Source organism: Onychostruthus taczanowskii, unplaced genomic scaffold (assembly GCF_017590055.1).
Source record: "Onychostruthus taczanowskii isolate IOZ18803 unplaced genomic scaffold, ASM1759005v1 scaffold19, whole genome shotgun sequence".
NCBI classification, from domain to species: domain Eukaryota; kingdom Metazoa; phylum Chordata; class Aves; order Passeriformes; family Passeridae; genus Onychostruthus; species Onychostruthus taczanowskii.
Window position 1 is genome coordinate 5,084,364 of NW_024499128.1, and position 16,498 is coordinate 5,100,861.

Sequence of the window (16,498 nt, forward strand, 5' to 3'; positions counted from 1 at the left end):
GACTCCAATCATGGCTTAGAATGCTCCTTTTCCTGCTGGTACAAACACATAAATGTTTAAATGATGGGTCATTGTCTCAGCTTAGTGTACAGAGGGGTGTGAGCAGCCTCACAGTGTAACTGAATTTCAGTAATTACACTGATCAGCCTTTTCTGGGCTGGAGGTGAAACCTTCATTGGACACAAGTTCTAATGCAATATAACTAATAATGAAATGTCTCAGTATCTTCAGCTTGTTATATGGAACACTAAAGGCCCCTGCAGATACTCTGCTGCAGAAACCATTCTATTTGTCAGCACATGTTCTTACTTTCTTGCTAGGTAGCCTCGGGACATAGCCTGGAAGGTGATAATAACATCTGTGATCTTCAGGTCTCTCTCTTCTTCCAGGTGAGCCAGAACACCAGTTCTGAAGAAGATTTTACTCTGTCCAATTCTGTACAAGTTGGGATCAAGCTCTAGTGCTTTCATCTAGAGGAAAACAGGAATATTTTTTAACTTCAGTGCTGAGGTTTAGGGTACTAAAAATCACTTCTCATTTCTGTTCAGTCTCAATGCTTTTATATAAAAAGTATAGGCCTAATTATAATAGGATCAAAAATGCTTTCCTCACCATGAGTATGCAAGCCTGCTTCCCATCCATGAATCCTTTAGGAATGGCATTTGCGGCAAGAATTTCATATCTGCCAAAAGATGCTTCTGTTAGGGAGGCTGAAGCACACTGGGTGGTTTGGTACAGACAGACAGGGGTACAGCCCTGCTGAAGGCAGAGCTGGGGTGGAGGGGCTCGTACCGCTGGCGGAACTCCTGGAAGACGATCCTGTTGGGGAATCCCTGCCGGCAGATACGGATCCCTTCCAGGACACCATTGCAGCGCAGCTGCTCCAGCACTAAATGGGCGTCAAGTTTGCCAGACTGAGAAGGGAACAGAAGGTATTTTTAGCACGGATTTACAAAAATGTTACTGTCCACATGTCTGTGCTTGAAGACATGGTTCAGCTCTGCCACGTGCAGCGAGCAGCTCAACAGGAGTAACGTGGCAGGAGTGAAAACCAAGCATCTGAAACTTACCCTTTTTTCATGATTTGGAATGATGCAGCGGACAAAGTTGGGATTGGTGTTCCTCAGGGTGGTCATCAGTTTGGTCAGCTGCTCCTTGTAGAGTTGTCCAACGGTACGGAACATGCCTTTCTTGGTTTTTGAAGAACTGGGGAGTGAGCTTTCACTCATCTTGGCCATTTGGTCCAGCCCAACTATACGGTCCACTGAAAAAGAAAGAATGGAACAGTTTAAATAAACTCTCCTTGCTTCACATCACACTCAGCACTGCCATGGTTGCACTGCAGCTTGCCAAAGAGGACAGGTATATTTTTTATGCAATAGAAGCATTCTGACAAATGTACTAGAAGTCCTTCTTGGTAAATATTCTACTTCTGTCAAAGATGAAAAATTTTGTTAAGTAGTGACAGAATGGAGCAACTGAATACCCAGAATATATTTTATTATGTCCATTAATTAAATAGAACTCCACAGAACTTACATGAGAGGCTTCATAAAACCTAACAATAACCTGTATTAAACGAGGTCCACAATTTTAAATATTCAGCAACATTTTAACAGTGTAATGAATAATTTTTATTCTGTTGTTGAATATTATTAAGGAAATTTTTTTATAGTGCTTAAAACTCTCTAATGAAGTCTTTCATTAATCATGTCTTTAGAACACATTATTCTTATGTCTTAGTTCAGTCTCTTCTATGCTTATCACATTCACACTTGTGTGCTGCCAGCAAGGGATGGCTGTCAAAAAGTTCTGGTAGGAGTTTCTCCCTTTAAAGCCCATCACTGATTTAGAGTAGTGATTCATACCATCCTTCCAAAGGTCTGCCACAAATTTGTCTGAAGATTGGTTCAGGAGAGAAGTCACATTGTCATTTAGTGGATCCATGTTCTTTGTCAGCCAGGCAGTTGCATTGTAGGTAACCTGCAGGGAACAGTGAGTGCTCAAAAATTTGCTCTTGATAAGAAATCTGGAGTGTCCAAGAACACAGGGCACTGTATTAACACAAAATCAGACAAATAATGTGCAGAAGTTTCTAGAATTGAGAGTTGAGTATTTATTCTCACATTAAAAAGTCTGCTTGCTAGAAAAGAATCCAAATTACTTGGATTTTCAATAATCTCAGTGATGGTAATTTTTGGTTTTTTGTGAGCTTTGCACAACCATGATTTGTAAATCTTATTTCATGTGTTGTGTAATTAAAGCACTTAATAAGCACATTTCATCATTAAAGCCATGTCTCATCAATGCAGGTACCAGAATATTTCTCTTTGATCCTTTGGGTATCAAAGAATCGAAGTTCCCTAAGTCAAAACAGCTCAATCTGTCCAGTACCTTTCCTGCATAGTGCATGATACAGAACTCTGTTTTGTCCTTGAGTTGCTTGGGCTTCTGGAATTTGGGATGGTTGCCTTGTTCTGAAATTAGTTTCTCCACAAAGGATGTATCAGTAGCCTTGGGGAACCAGCACTCTTCATCCAGCAGAGCCAGGACACCGGGAGGGTTGGTCTGCAATGGGAAGGGTACCAGATCAGAACCATCACAAGCAGAGGCACAGACAGAGCACCACCTTCCTCATCCCTAAGGTTACAGATCCTTCCAGGAAATAAAGGATCTCTTGTTGTACTGACACATAACTGATACCTCTGTAGTATCCCACCCACAGAGAGAGAATCTTACTGGTCTTTCGATCAGCTCGATGCAAGGTTGCAGGTCCAGGCCAAAGTCAATGAAATTCCATTCAATGCCCTCTCGCTGGTATTCCTCTTGCTCCAATATAAACATTGTGTGGTTGAAAAGCTGCTGAAGTTTCTCATTAGTGTAGTTGATGCACAGCTGCTCAAAGGAATTGATCTGTGAAGAGGAAAGAAGTGAATTTGTAGTGTTAGAAAGAGACTTCAAGAGTGAACTTAAATGACAAGATGGTATTTGCTATTTGGTATTTCTTTTTGCATATTAAAGTAATTAAAATTTAAGGATCTATATGAGTTTTATCAGCTTGTGTCCCACAGTACACACCTCAAAAATCTCAAATCCAGCAATGTCAAGGATCCCCAAGAAAGAAGCTCCTTGTCTTTTTGTTTTATCGAGAGCTTTGTTCACTCGAGCCAGGATCCAACGGAACAGACGCTCAAATTTTGCCTTGGCCAAAGCTTCTATGGCAAAGTCTGCCTGGAAAATGTCAGAGGAGATTGTAAGTGAAAGAAGAAACCCACTTAACTCTTAATTTCTGTAGAAATGAGACAGAAAATAGATGTTTCGCTTTAGACAAGATGTAAGGAGAAATGGAAATAAGAAAAGGGAGAAGAGCTTCAGGAGAGCTGAGCAGAGTGCATGTGGTACCTGCTCTTTGGTCTGAGCTTTCTGGACCACATCTCGTCCGACCTTGATCCTTGGGGTCAGAATAGATCTTGTGAAATCTGTCACATTAATGCCCATCAGGTGACACACTTTTTGTGCAGCTAGAATTAAAAAGTGAGATTTTATTTCAGACTGAATTGCCTCTTAGGTGGTCAGTAAGTGTGAATATGAGTAGCTCAGCAAGTATGCAGAATTATTTATCTTCCTTAAAAACTTCTCTATTGTACATACAAGAGATGACACCATAAAAGTAGCATTTGTGATCCAGGCAACAAATTCACCATTCATCAATTTATGGATTCAAGACTACTAGAAAAGTTAATGATAATTGAGCTGATTTTAAGCATGGTTTATATTTTAAAGCTTGAGAGCTTCACAGATAATAGCAATTAAATAAAAAATATTGATGAAGAGTTGCTGTTTTATTAATTTCTCAATGTTAACTAAATTTTGAAGTGGAAAATCATACCAGTATCATCTGGCATAGAAGCTTGATCAGTGTTTCTCTCCTTCTTGAAGACAATATTACCCAGTTGTAGGACAGATGAAACGACCCTGAGAATAGCTGTAAGAGAAACAGATAATATAAATGAGGAACAGAATAGCCACATTTTGAAAACTCCGTTCTCTGCAATAACATTCCAGGGCCTCTGATAGTCTGTGCCTCTCTGGAAATAGTAAGGCTTGTTTTAAAGAACTGTGCCTTAAAACTGCAGAAGTTTGAGAGCTGATTGAGCAAAAATCTCCACAATCTGTGCATGGAGCAAATGGGCCAGTCTGGCAACATCAGCACCACAAGCTAAGCTATGCTGGCTCCTCAGGCAGATCCCCACATCTCAGGAATTTGTCTCCCACTCACAGTGCCTGTAGCATCTTCCCCACTCAGTCACTCAAGAGTCTTTAAAATAAAAAAATAAATCTAAATTACCAGCAGCTTCAAAAATGTGTGGCACTTCTGAATGTCCAGTTATTCAGGGACATGTGGATATTTAGTTGTGCAACTAAAATCTAATGCATACATATCTTTAAAAGGATTAATGTCAAAATCCAGAAAATATATTTATTAATGTTTGATAACTAAAATATACATAAATATGATGCCACCTAATCTGGGTTAGTAAAGTCTATTGATATGTTACAGATGAGTTGTATCAATTTGGGGAGTTCTATTTGTTTGTCTTTGAATTTATCCAGGAGAAGAATACTGTCCTAATCTTCTATTTTAGAGCATGAAATCAGAGGGGTTCAGACAGCAAAATACTGACTCCTGCTGCTGCAGTGGAGAATGCTGCTGTCCATGGCAGTACCGGCAGGAGAGCAGACCGGTGTGCACCAGCACCACCATCCAGACTGACCGAGGCTGGCGCTTTGCTCAGCACCCCTCGGTCACTGATGCAGGTGAGGGATGTGCTCTGCTGCTGCTGCAGCTGCTCCGAGGCTCAGCAAGGGGAGGACGCTGCTTTTGCCACCAGGTGTCACTTGGGACATGGCAATTTGCATCCGAGAGCCCTGCACACTCCCAGCAGCACTGAGAGGTAAAAGCTATGCAGGTGGATGTCTCTGACAGGCCCACATTTTCAAAACAGCTTAGTTGTTGTTTCATCCTTTGTTTTTATTTCTCTTTTTTTCTGAATCAGTGAGTACATATGAGCTATTTGAGCCTGTTTTCATTTCCTTCAAAAAAGAAATCAGATTGTTTTGCAACCTTTTCATGCTAGTTGGAAAGTTCTAAACAATGGCTTTAAATGGTCATCACTGTTGATAGAGCTGTCTTAGTAATCTCCTTTTGGGAATGTAGGGGGTTCCAATGAGAAATACTCCCTTTCATAAACACAAGTTAGCTTTGCAGAGTGATTATTCTGGACAGAATTAACCTCTGCATTTGCATCTCTGTGTAGTGTCACTTGCAGATGTGTATGCTGAATACAGATGTGTATGTTGAATACAACAATTCTCACCTGTCTGTTCCTCATCAGTAAAGCCCATAATTTTCATGGCCTCCAAGGTCTCCTGGAACATTTCATCATCTTGTTGAGAAGGAATAGGCACATAGCCACTGGATAGAAAGGTGTAATTATTGAAGCCTTCCAGCAACAAATCATCTATAAAGAAGAAGAAAAGCTTTATTTAAGAGCATCCACTTAATTCTATTTGTTCATTAATTCTCCTAAGGAACAACAGAAAAACCCCCTACATTATCACCACAGGAATTCTGCTTTTATGATGAGTTTAGGGGTTTTTCATATATTTTCAAAATAACTATTTAGCAAGATTGATGGTATTAAGTTTCTAGTTTTCATTAGTTACTGGAGAATGTCTCTGCACTTTGGGGCAATTTTGTGTCCTGTGGACTCAAATTTGAGCCATTCTTCCCAAAATTATTTTATTTAGTGCCATATGTAACCAACCTAGAATTTTTATGCCTCTCCCTGTGGGGATTCATAGCCTGCAATAATAAAAATGAAAAAGATAACAACCAAAGTGGGCCAACTAACAGACTGTTCAACCCTATTCTATGGCAAACAACACATTCTTAGGTAAGGAACATAAAAAACAGGGAAAATACAGAGTTACCCATTGCTTTATACATTCTTTGGCAATGAGTGATTTAGGGAAATATGTCATATTTGAACTATGATGTTCCAGTACATCAGAAGCTGTGGCTTTCACAGTGTAATAATGTGTTGTGGCAAAGACATTATCTTAATTTATTTAAAACAATGAACTGATATTCTTGTTGGAACCCCCAATCTCTTTTGTGTAAAGCAATTAATAACTCTTCCCAATTTATCTTGATATTATTCAAGATGGGATCTGAATGGGTCTACATGTCCTGCAAATTTAAAATATCTGGTAAACTACAAACAACCTGCCTCGAACAGGTGGGCATGAGCAGATGCTTTCTTATAATTCACTTGAGAAAATAGTTTTCTATAGCTAAAATACATAGCTATTTCTATGGCATTTATTTATAGTAAGGATTGAAGGACATGTAATTACAGAAATTAAGATAAACACTTAGGCAAGCCATTGCTCAGACCATTCAATGAGATGAGAGAATCATTAGTAAGGAACTTACTTCTCATCTGTTCAGAAGCTCCAGCAATCAAATAGTAAAAGATGTGAAATGTTCTTTCATCTTTAGCCTGACGAATTGCACGGGATTTTTCAAGCAAATCTGATTGTAAAGTGTGTTAAAAAATCAATAACATGATTCAGTCCTTTCTTAATTGTGCCATTAGCCTCAGAACCATCAATAGCATTGCTGAAATATTTGCCTTGTACTTGTCTAACATGAATATGTGTCTAATTCTGTGGCAGGAGCTCTAGTATTGGTATAATGCTAACCACAATAAGCAGAACAATTTCCTACTTGCTATTGCAGGGTAAATGCTGGTAGTCATGGCAGTAAGCAAAATAGACCTAAATTATTCTAAAATCCAGGATCTAAAACTAATAGTCACAATATAACTCATATCACTTTGAAAATGAAGCACCAATATAATTCTTTCAACATATGGCGGGGCTGCTAGAAAAAAAGAGTTCTTGAGGTGAGTATTGTAGGCATAAAAGCAATAAAATCGAGTTATATTTATGAACCATTTTTGTGACTATAAACTAATAAAAATGAAGTTATCAATAATGTAAGTATTTCGATACCAGTCAGTGATTCACTCTTTAAAAGCTAAAGTGCTGTAGATAAAACTTCAGTTAAGACCAAAAATGTTAAAATGTTAATGATTTTTTCTAATGATCAGTTGTCAAAATTAGAGCAGATTGATAAACTGTTTGTTGCTTGATGCTACACTCAAGGGATAAGGTACTTCTTTATACCTGCATCATTCTTTCTCATTTATTGGAGCAAGAAGCTCTTTCTATATGCAAAGATGAGCAGTGCAACACTGAGGAAAACACCTGCATATTAATATGTTCATTAAAATATACTAGCTCATAAACATACCAAGGGAACAGGCAACATACCTGACAAGTAAGGTCAGACTGAGCTGAATTTCTCAGTCCATTTTCCCTGAAAAAGTTCATTGAGGTTATTGGTACACAGCTCACTGCTCTGGGTGTGTCATTTGACACAGCAGTTAGTATTTACCTTCCAGATAAGACAAATCCTCTGGACACAAAAAGATCCCTTGTCACTGCCTTAGGTATGGGTTGTGAAATTCCTGAAGCTGTTTGGGGAATACTCCCTTTCCTATAGCTGAGAAAACAGCCCTGGAAACACAAAACTGGGAGCAGGACAGAAGCTGGTATCAGCACAACCGGGCTGCTTCCCTCCCTCTTTGTTTCCAGCAGCCTCAGCAGTGTTTGCCTTTCTTAGACATGCAGTGAGTTTGTTTATGTGACTTCCTCCCAGGCTGGGGCAGCTCCCTGGAAAGGATACAAGTCTCTATGTTTGCTCCCACAATGTAGCCCGTCACGTCGAAGTTGATGCGGATGAATTTGCCCTGTGAATGAGAAGAAGATCTAAATTGGGCTGTTCTTTCAGGAACAGGTTTTCCAATATTAGCCAGTATTTAGCCTGTTCCATAAGATGTGTACATCACCCTCCCAAGAATAACATGCTTGACATCCCTTCTGGGGTGACCTGTGGAACACCTTGAAATTGTGAACAGCCTGAATATCTTCTCTGATATTCCCTCTGTACAGATTCCCCCCACATTTTGTTCAGGCACTCAGAGGGAAAGGAGTTCTCCCTACTGGACTAGGCTTTGGAAGTGGGGTAGGACAGCATCTTTGTTCCACTTTGATTTCCACAGGTCAGTGAGGGAACAGGGCTGGATCTGTGAAACTCTCTCAGCTAAAGTTGACCCACATGGACCCACAGACCGAACTGCATTTCTCATACTTACAAATCTGGAGGAGTTGTCATTCTTCACAGTTTTGGCATTTCCAAAAGCTTCAAGAATAGGGTTTGCCTGGAGAAGCTGTTTTTCCAGCTCACCCTAAAATTCATTCAAAAGCAGTTAACACTAAAATTCATAATTACATAGTTGAAACCACACGGCAGAGAAAGGTGACATCTAATTTAAGTCTCAATTTTTATTTTCTGAATAATGCATTTCATGTGGATTTGTTTTCATTCTCTATTAAACTTTGTGTTTATCTATTTGTGCAATTGACTGCTGTCCTGACCCTTTTCCAGCCTTGTTGCCTGTGACAGATCAAACTCTATTAATCTGTTTAGCAGCACGACTGGCCTTCCTTAAAAAAAGGGTCATTCAATGTCAATTACTTTTTCCAGTTTAATGTAATTTTTAAAGGGATATTCTTAAAGGAACCTCTAGCATGTCTTTTCCAAGTTAGTTTATTGAGACCCTTTGCTAGCAAATGACAATGTAATTAGAATAACTTGCTGAGAATAATTTTAATGTAATGCAGCACAAAGCTACAAAGCAGATTTCATCAAGTCTATTAATAATGATCCATGCAAGGCTACATAGGTTAAATATGGAATTGCATTGATTTATTTCAAACTAGGATAATGAATTCTCATGCAAACACACAATCTTCATATTATATTGTTAATTGTGGTTAGTAATTGCTGAGGAAACAAATCATGCAATGAAACAACCATGCATTTAGTTCTATATATTTACCTAATCCTATTTCTAAGCAAACCAATCAAGTTGAAAAAATACTTTGCATATGTATACAGTTTGTCAAAACTTTTCATTCAGCTCTGTTCTGTGAGATCATTTACATTCACATTTACTTTGCCACACTATTCTTTGAGTATTACTCTGTAGTAATATGCATTATTTCAAATAACTCACCCTGAAAAGGAAGAAGTCCTTGATAGATAATAAGATATAATTTAAATAATTTTAAGTAGAAATTGGGGCAATATTTCGTTTGAATCTAAGAAGTAATTTGAAAAATGAAAGCACTTCCCAATCAATGTGGAAATCTGATAACTTTTTTCTAAATGTCACTTCTGAATGCCTTGTAACTTCTGTGTCAATGATGACAGCTACCTCAAAAATATCATTTAAAATCTTACTACCAAAGAGGGAAGTAAGAGGGAAGGAAGAGTTCCTAACAAGTTCATACAGGAATCCCAGAATAAGAAATGAATTCCCAAAAGTCCCTGAAGATTCTCTGTACTGGGCAGCTCTGTCCAGTTGCACTCTGTAGACTTAAAAACTCCAGGATGAGCAAAGTGTTGCTGCAATCAGATGGTGGCATCTGCAATAGAACCTTGTCTGTTAAAATGAGACAGACACCACCTGCTTCTGCTGAGAACTGAACAATGCCACAGAGCTGGGGATGAAACTTTGGCTCCAGGTGGCCAGCACTGTGTGCAGCTGTAAGTCCACCAAACTCCACGGAGCTGCCCATGCCGACCATGAAATAATTTCTTTTGCAGAGAGATTGTCAAAGAAAGTACTAAATTAACTAAGGGGCAACACTGTCACAGCTGAAGTCTGAGAGGCAGCAGTCAGAATGGGGCAAAAAAGACTGCATGAAAGAAAATAAATCTCATTTGCCTGGCACAGAAACACCGAGAATGTGCCAGCAAACCTGCCTGTATTCCCAAAGCATTGCTATGTATGGCACACAGAGAGGAGGGCCTGTAACACACCTGCAGACAGGTGCTGCAGTGGGAATTGCTCTGGTACACGCCACAGCAGCAAGCTGAGAACATGCTAACTCTTGTGGTGGTGAACAATCTAAACAGTTACATGGAAATGGAAAATACCAAGCAATAACAAATGGAAAGCATGCAGCCAAACAAATCAAACACCGTGAGGTTTAGGAATTATTTCACAACAGTCCTAAAAACTTCAACCTGAAGCAAGAAAGCGTTTGGGTATTTCATTCAGAAACCACATTGTTAAATATCAGGCTGAGTGGCTCTTCCAGGATTGTGGGAAATTTAATTCAAACTATGGCAATTTGAACACACACAGAGATATAGAAGAGAGTGATATTTGAAAGATGACCCTGCCTGTGTCAGACCTCATTCTTTACCATGGGGCCTGACACAGTTAGGGTTGATTTGTGAGAGCATTTGGTGCTATTGTTGCTTTTTATCATACAACATATTTCAACAAAATCTCTCTTAAATTTTTGGGGTGCAACAATAGCATGCAGATCTACACTCAGTGCCTTAAACACACATCAAACAGTCTAAGTTACTCACGTAGGCAAAAGATGGACCTTGCTGTGTTGAATAACATGGTATAAAACAAGTGTCAGTATAATTTCCATTAGACAGATATTTTTATTGTTTTTCCTGTATTAAAATAACCAGTACACAGTTTCCATGCAAATAAACCAGGAATATAGATATGAACAATCTATTGTAGACATACCAAGGGTACAAATACCATTAACATACTTAGAGCATATTAACTGAAGAAAAAAAATCCTGAAGCAAAGAGATGGGATTTGGATCCAGTCCCAGGTTAGTCTCTCAGGACCAGACAAGGGCAAATATTTTTATGATAAATCTCTAATTCTTCTCTGGTGCATTTGTTATTCATTAGATGTTAATGACTGAAATTGCAGTGTCAGTAGTCCCAATCACCGAATTACTATTTGTCAGCATGATAAAGAACAAATTAGACTTTTTCTCAGCTCCTCTCTGATGGATATTTGCCTTCAGGTCTGTCTCAGGGCATAATTCCCTCAGAGCAGTCAGCAGCAACTGCAGTTAGGGGTGGCATTGACACCCCAAGTTCATTTCCTCCAGCTACTGAGCAGGGACTCAATAGGAAGGAATTACTTTTTTTGCATAAACATTAAATATTAAACGTTAGTCTTGGACTGTTTCCACTAAATTAAATCACAGATTTCTAGAAAATACTACTCAAAAGGACATCTGCTCCCTCCCCTATTCCCAGTTAGAATCCACTGTACATAAAAGCCCAGTTATTTGTGGTGGAAGAGGGAGGGCTGCACACCTCATGTTCTGCTGACACATGGGCAGGGGCAGCTGTGAGACCCAGCACAGGGATGGTCATGAGATTTTTACTTTATTTCCCACTTCCTTACTAATTACTTATCTTGTACCCAATCTTGTATTTGAGACACAATGGAACGTCTTCCTGAATTAAGCCTGTTTTGTCATAAAAGTGAATTGCTTCATTTTTCTGCAGAAGTTTTGAGTTACATTCGAAAGGCTGGAAATGATGTAGGACCTGGAGTTGTATCATTGAGAAGAACAAAGACAGCTGAGAGCCTCAGCCATGGTAATGATCTCCAGGAACTGGGCAGGTATATGGTTCAAAGTAAGAAAATGAACTTTACTCTCTCAGGCAAGACTATTACACATTTTGAAGGAACAAAGAACTTAGAAAAAATTGTGCCTTTCAAAATGGTTACCTCTGACAGAGCAGTAAAAAAAAAGACAAGTTTTATACTGGGACTCTTTGCTAGTTAGTAAGAAAAATTACTAACAAATCCAATCAAAACTTTGGAAGTTTAAATGCTGGCATACATTTTTGTGATGCAGCTGGACATTGTGTTTGTTACAGGCTTTCCCAAACTTCTCAGTTGGCAGAGGTCAAGGGTAAAACAAGGACTCGAACCCTTGCAGACTTCAAGGCCTTCATGCTGGGATATAAATAGTGCTATCCCTATGGAAAGCTATGAATATTTCTGTTTTCCCTAAGTACATTCTGATTTGATGCCTAAGATGGTGTCAAACAAATTTTTTTCTTCCATAAACACAGAGCTGTGACGTTATTGTGTACTCTTAATATGCCACTGCTTGACAAGCCCCAGTCCCTGAGCTGCAGAGTGACCTCAGCACAGCCTCAGAGGCCTGGGGAGAGCTGGGGATGGAGGAGCTCACTTACAGTGACACTGGTGTCCTTCTTGCCCTTGTGTGATGAAGCGACAACAGCCAGGTACTGAATGACCTTCTTGGTGTTTTCTGTCTTGCCAGCACCAGATTCACCTCTGAGGGGAAAGAAAATAACACAAAAGAAGGCAGGTAACCAGTGGAGTCCTTCTGCCATGTAGATGTACATAGTGTATAAAAGCAGGGCTGGAAACTGCCCAGCTTGGTTCTTATTTACCCCAGAACAGCACCTCCCAAATGTACCTGACTTCAGCCTGCAAAGAATGCATTATCAGAGTTGTATCTCTGTCCTGGTAGTATTTTGAGTGCACATTGGGCCATTTAAGGGAATTCTAAAACATGATGCATTTTTGAAAAGCAGTTCATCTTGCTTTGGCAGCATCTGAACACTTATGAGAAGTGGAGTTGGCAGGGAGTCTGCTTATATTTTAAGATCAAAAAATACAACATTAACTATGATGTGATACAGCAGTAAAAGAAAACATCAGCAGTAATACAATGGTTTTCTCTTCTGAAACTCTGGCATTAAAGTAGACTAACAGCTTGATCCTGCCTCATCTGAATTTTGTATTCAGATGCTCCTTGAATTCACTGGGACCAGGACTGGAACTGCCTGAGGTGTCCCTGCTCCCTGAGCAATAAGGGACATTGTGGGGATTTGTCTGAGCAGCAGAACTGGCATCCCAGCTCTGCTCCATGCAGTGTCCCAGGAAGGCAGTGGTAACTTTTTCTCTCTTGGAAGACTTCCAGGTTAAGTTTATTAACAACTCTTGAACCCTCTCTTAAAGTAAAAGAGTGGTTTTCAAAGTACAGATTGACAGAGTCTTGTTCTCAATAGAAATTTCCAGCCAATTTTCCTCTCTAATTATTACATCACATCATCTTATGCCTTTCAGATACCTCTGGCTCTGAGGATTATATGGACATAAATATTTTTATACTGTCCTGCTTAGCAGTCAAAGTGGGTGTGGATGCAACAAACGAGGTCTTTCAACTGAGCTGGTGCTGGGAGGAGAGCAACCATCTAAGTTGGACCTCTTTTTCTTTGGATCTATAATAAAATGGATTTTAGAAAAATAAAAGAACAATACATTAAAAAGTCCCAGAGATATTTATCGGCTCTTTTGAGTCTGAAACTGTTTAGCTGTTAGCTGAATCCAATGCAGTTCCGCTTCTTTTCCTAATTAGGAAATACAGGAGTTAATTTTCCCTACCAAAGGACCAGTGATAAATGGACATAAAAATATGGAGAAGTGTTGGGCAGAATTTTCACTACAGAATGACACTGATATAAACCTTGGGAAACAATTCCTGCCTGAGGTACAACATGATAAGAACTGTTTCTTCTGGCTTTTAGCATTTGAACCACAAATAAGTGAGATTAATAGATTCCTTTTCACAAGACCTGGGTTAATTTGCACAGTTCAGAGATTGGATTCATCTCTGTCTGGGCTTCAGTGCTAAAACATTTCTATGTTTTATTGATAAAAATTAAGTGTCCTGGGAACAATTCCAAACCAAGCACACTAATTTGAAGACCTATGCCTACAAATTTTTCAAATAAATCTACCTTACATCTTTGTTTCTTTGGAAAAAAACAACCAAAACAACTTTCTTCAAACAAACCCTGGGCTTTGAACTATTCCATTTTATTAAGGGTTATTTGTAGTTCATCACATCATCATTGCATTTCCTTTCTCCCAGGGCAGCAGTGCCCATCTTTTGGCTTTTCCCTGAATCCCTGTGAGTATTACCATATATGGCATCATTTTACTTGTAATTATCCCATCATACTGTAATGCTCCTTAACTCTTTGCTTCTGCACAGGCAGAGGGCTTTGCTGTTTTCTGCAGGCAGATTTTGAGGCTTTAACTTTCTTTTGAAATAGACAATAAAAAAGTTATTCAACGTGAAATAGAAAACACACAGAACCTCAACTGCTTTAGGTTAATTAGGAAGAAAGTCTCCAAGGTCAATAAGTAATGAAGAATAATGTCTCTAGCTGATGAATACCTCTGATTTTCAACATATCAGATCAGTCATAAAAGTCCATGACAACAGACAGGTCTGATAAACAAGTGTCCATTTAACATCAGTAGCCCTGATACTCTGAAGGATGTATCACAGCCATATGATGTCGGATTTCCCCTCAGTGATGAAATGCCATGTGTTTGTACTAATGAGGAGAAATGGCTAGGTCAGGTCAATGCCTCTAGATAGCAAGAAGTTTACCAAGGGAGACCCAGGAGGAGGAGAGCATGTGAATATCTTAGTTCACAGGTGGATGAAATTCTTCCCAGAGCGATTGAGTTGCAACAGAATTGGTCATGCAGAACGGGTTTTTCCTCTGCATCTGCCGTGAAGTACTATCACTTCTGAGGGGGCAGAAACAACTTCCATTGTGAGATGGTATGAGAAACCCCACCTGTTTTAAAATCTACTTGCTCTCTTGAGCTCAGTGACTGAATTTTTAAAGATGGGTCTTTTTTCCTGCAAACATCTTCTGGTGGTTTTGGCAATGGACCATACATGATGGGGTTCTCCTGCGAGGCATCTCCTCCTTTCTTCTGACTTTTTCCTCAGACTTAATTATGTTCCAAGTAGGTGATCACCATATAAATTCTGTTAGCACTCTTCTAATCATCTTTAGGAATCAGAATGACCATTTGTTTAATTGAAGCCTCTCAAATAATTATTTTTCCTGCCATACCCAAGGGAGCACATTTACTGCTGTGCAGTTCTTTGCACCCAGCTCAGATAGCCAATGCAAAAAACCAGATCAAAAGCAAGTTGTACAAGTTCTGAGCAAGTTCTGAGCAGCCCAACAGCAGTACTTCAGCTACCACCTATGCAAGTTTTCCTCCAAAGAAACTCTGGCTTTCCCAGAGCAAAGGGCTCCAATAGGCTAACAGGCTTGCTCTGTTAAAAATGTCACACTCACAACGTGGGGTATGACTTCAACTTATCCTTCCCTTGTTGCATGCCAGGCATTGTTTTAGGACCACAGCACAGGATTTGAAGCCCATAAACTCACATCTATAGTTCTTAGCTATAACAGAGTTTTTGTACCTCTTGAACTACAAAATCCTCCATGACTCCATTACTTTCACTTTAAATGAAAATTATCCCAGCTAGAACAGGTTTCCAAAGAAGAACAAGGTGCTACTAGCAGGCTGGCCCCACTGTTGGGATTGAGCCTGTGGTGCAACTAGGACTCTTGTACATTTGAGGACAACTGAGAAAAATTCGCTTTAAAAGTGCATTTTCTTTTGTTGCTGAAAATTTGAAAGCTTTCCCTGTTAATATTATGATATGAGACTTAGCTTAATTCCACTTTTGGAAACATCTGCAAAGCAACAGCAGAATTTATTTTCAGTTTGTTCAGTAAGCAATGAACCACAAAAATTGCCCGTTCACACATCCCTTAATCCGGCTGTGCTGGCAGTGTGGGAAGCCCCTGTGCGCAGGGCACTCAACAAGGTGCTCTAAATCACATTAGGGCTTGGCAGCCTTTGTCCTGCAGTATGAGATGTGCAAACATAATGAAAAGCTTTGTGCTAGACCAGCTGTACCCCACTGGAGACTTGTCTCAGAAGCCAGCCCACTGATCCTACGGGTTTACTTACAAAACAATTCCCAAAGGACCTGGAGCGGGGTCAGCACCAGCTCCGCCCGGGGCTGGAGCTCCATGAGATATCTGTGTGGGACAGGGGCCAAGCAGCAGCCACTGCCAGCTCCAGCCTTTGAGATTTACTGAGCTGGGAAAGAGGAGTTTAGCTCTCTCGTGGAGGAGTCTTTTGACTAATGAGGCTTTGCAGTTTGGAGATGTTCTGGATGATTTTGCTTCTTGACGCGCGTCAGGGAAGGAAATGGGCTGGAGTCTTATGGCTGGGTGAGGCTTTGGAGAGTGTGCCCAGAGAGAGAGAGAGGGGAAGAAGGGGAAAAGGGAAGGATGGTCACTGCCCCGCTCAATGTTTTGTCTGTTCCCATAGCAAATTTAGTGGAAACATGAGCCTGCTACTTTCCTGTTTTTACAGAAGCTATTCAAACTGCATGCATGTTTTAAAAATCAGAAAGGTAATGAAAAAGTACTTGAGTATAGGTACAAGTGTTTCACAAGTACTTATTTCCATGGGCTTCACAATTTTCTTTCAGCAACATCTGTGTGCTGGTCAATATGGACTAAGAGTGAATACGGACTACTTTATGGCTAACTCAGAGGTCACACAGGAGAGACCACAGTGGGGAGGCCTA

General features: G+C 39.8%; 1 protein-coding gene across 3 annotated transcripts in view; it reads right to left on the bottom strand.

Annotated features, from left to right (window-relative positions):
* MYH11 (myosin heavy chain 11) overlaps positions 1–16,498 on the bottom strand; it is a 54,387-nt gene that overhangs the window by 17,678 nt on the left and 20,211 nt on the right. For 2 of the 3 annotated variants that reach the window (XM_041401916.1, XM_041401918.1), the window contains exons 5-20: positions 12,240–12,342; positions 10,580–10,600; positions 8,286–8,378; positions 7,817–7,880; positions 6,500–6,598; positions 5,379–5,522; positions 3,890–3,985; positions 3,403–3,521; positions 3,079–3,231; positions 2,740–2,913; positions 2,395–2,568; positions 1,869–1,983; positions 1,071–1,264; positions 793–914; positions 613–682; positions 310–470 (exon numbers count right to left, since the gene is read on the bottom strand). In XM_041401916.1, the coding sequence (XP_041257850.1) occupies positions 310–470; positions 613–682; positions 793–914; positions 1,071–1,264; positions 1,869–1,983; positions 2,395–2,568; positions 2,740–2,913; positions 3,079–3,231; positions 3,403–3,521; positions 3,890–3,985; positions 5,379–5,522; positions 6,500–6,598; positions 7,817–7,880; positions 8,286–8,378; positions 10,580–10,600; positions 12,240–12,342 (1,902 nt within the window). The remainder of the gene's footprint in view (positions 1–309; positions 471–612; positions 683–792; positions 915–1,070; positions 1,265–1,868; positions 1,984–2,394; positions 2,569–2,739; positions 2,914–3,078; positions 3,232–3,402; positions 3,522–3,889; positions 3,986–5,378; positions 5,523–6,499; positions 6,599–7,816; positions 7,881–8,285; positions 8,379–10,579; positions 10,601–12,239; positions 12,343–16,498) is intronic. The other variant, XM_041401917.1, reaches the window with a different exon arrangement.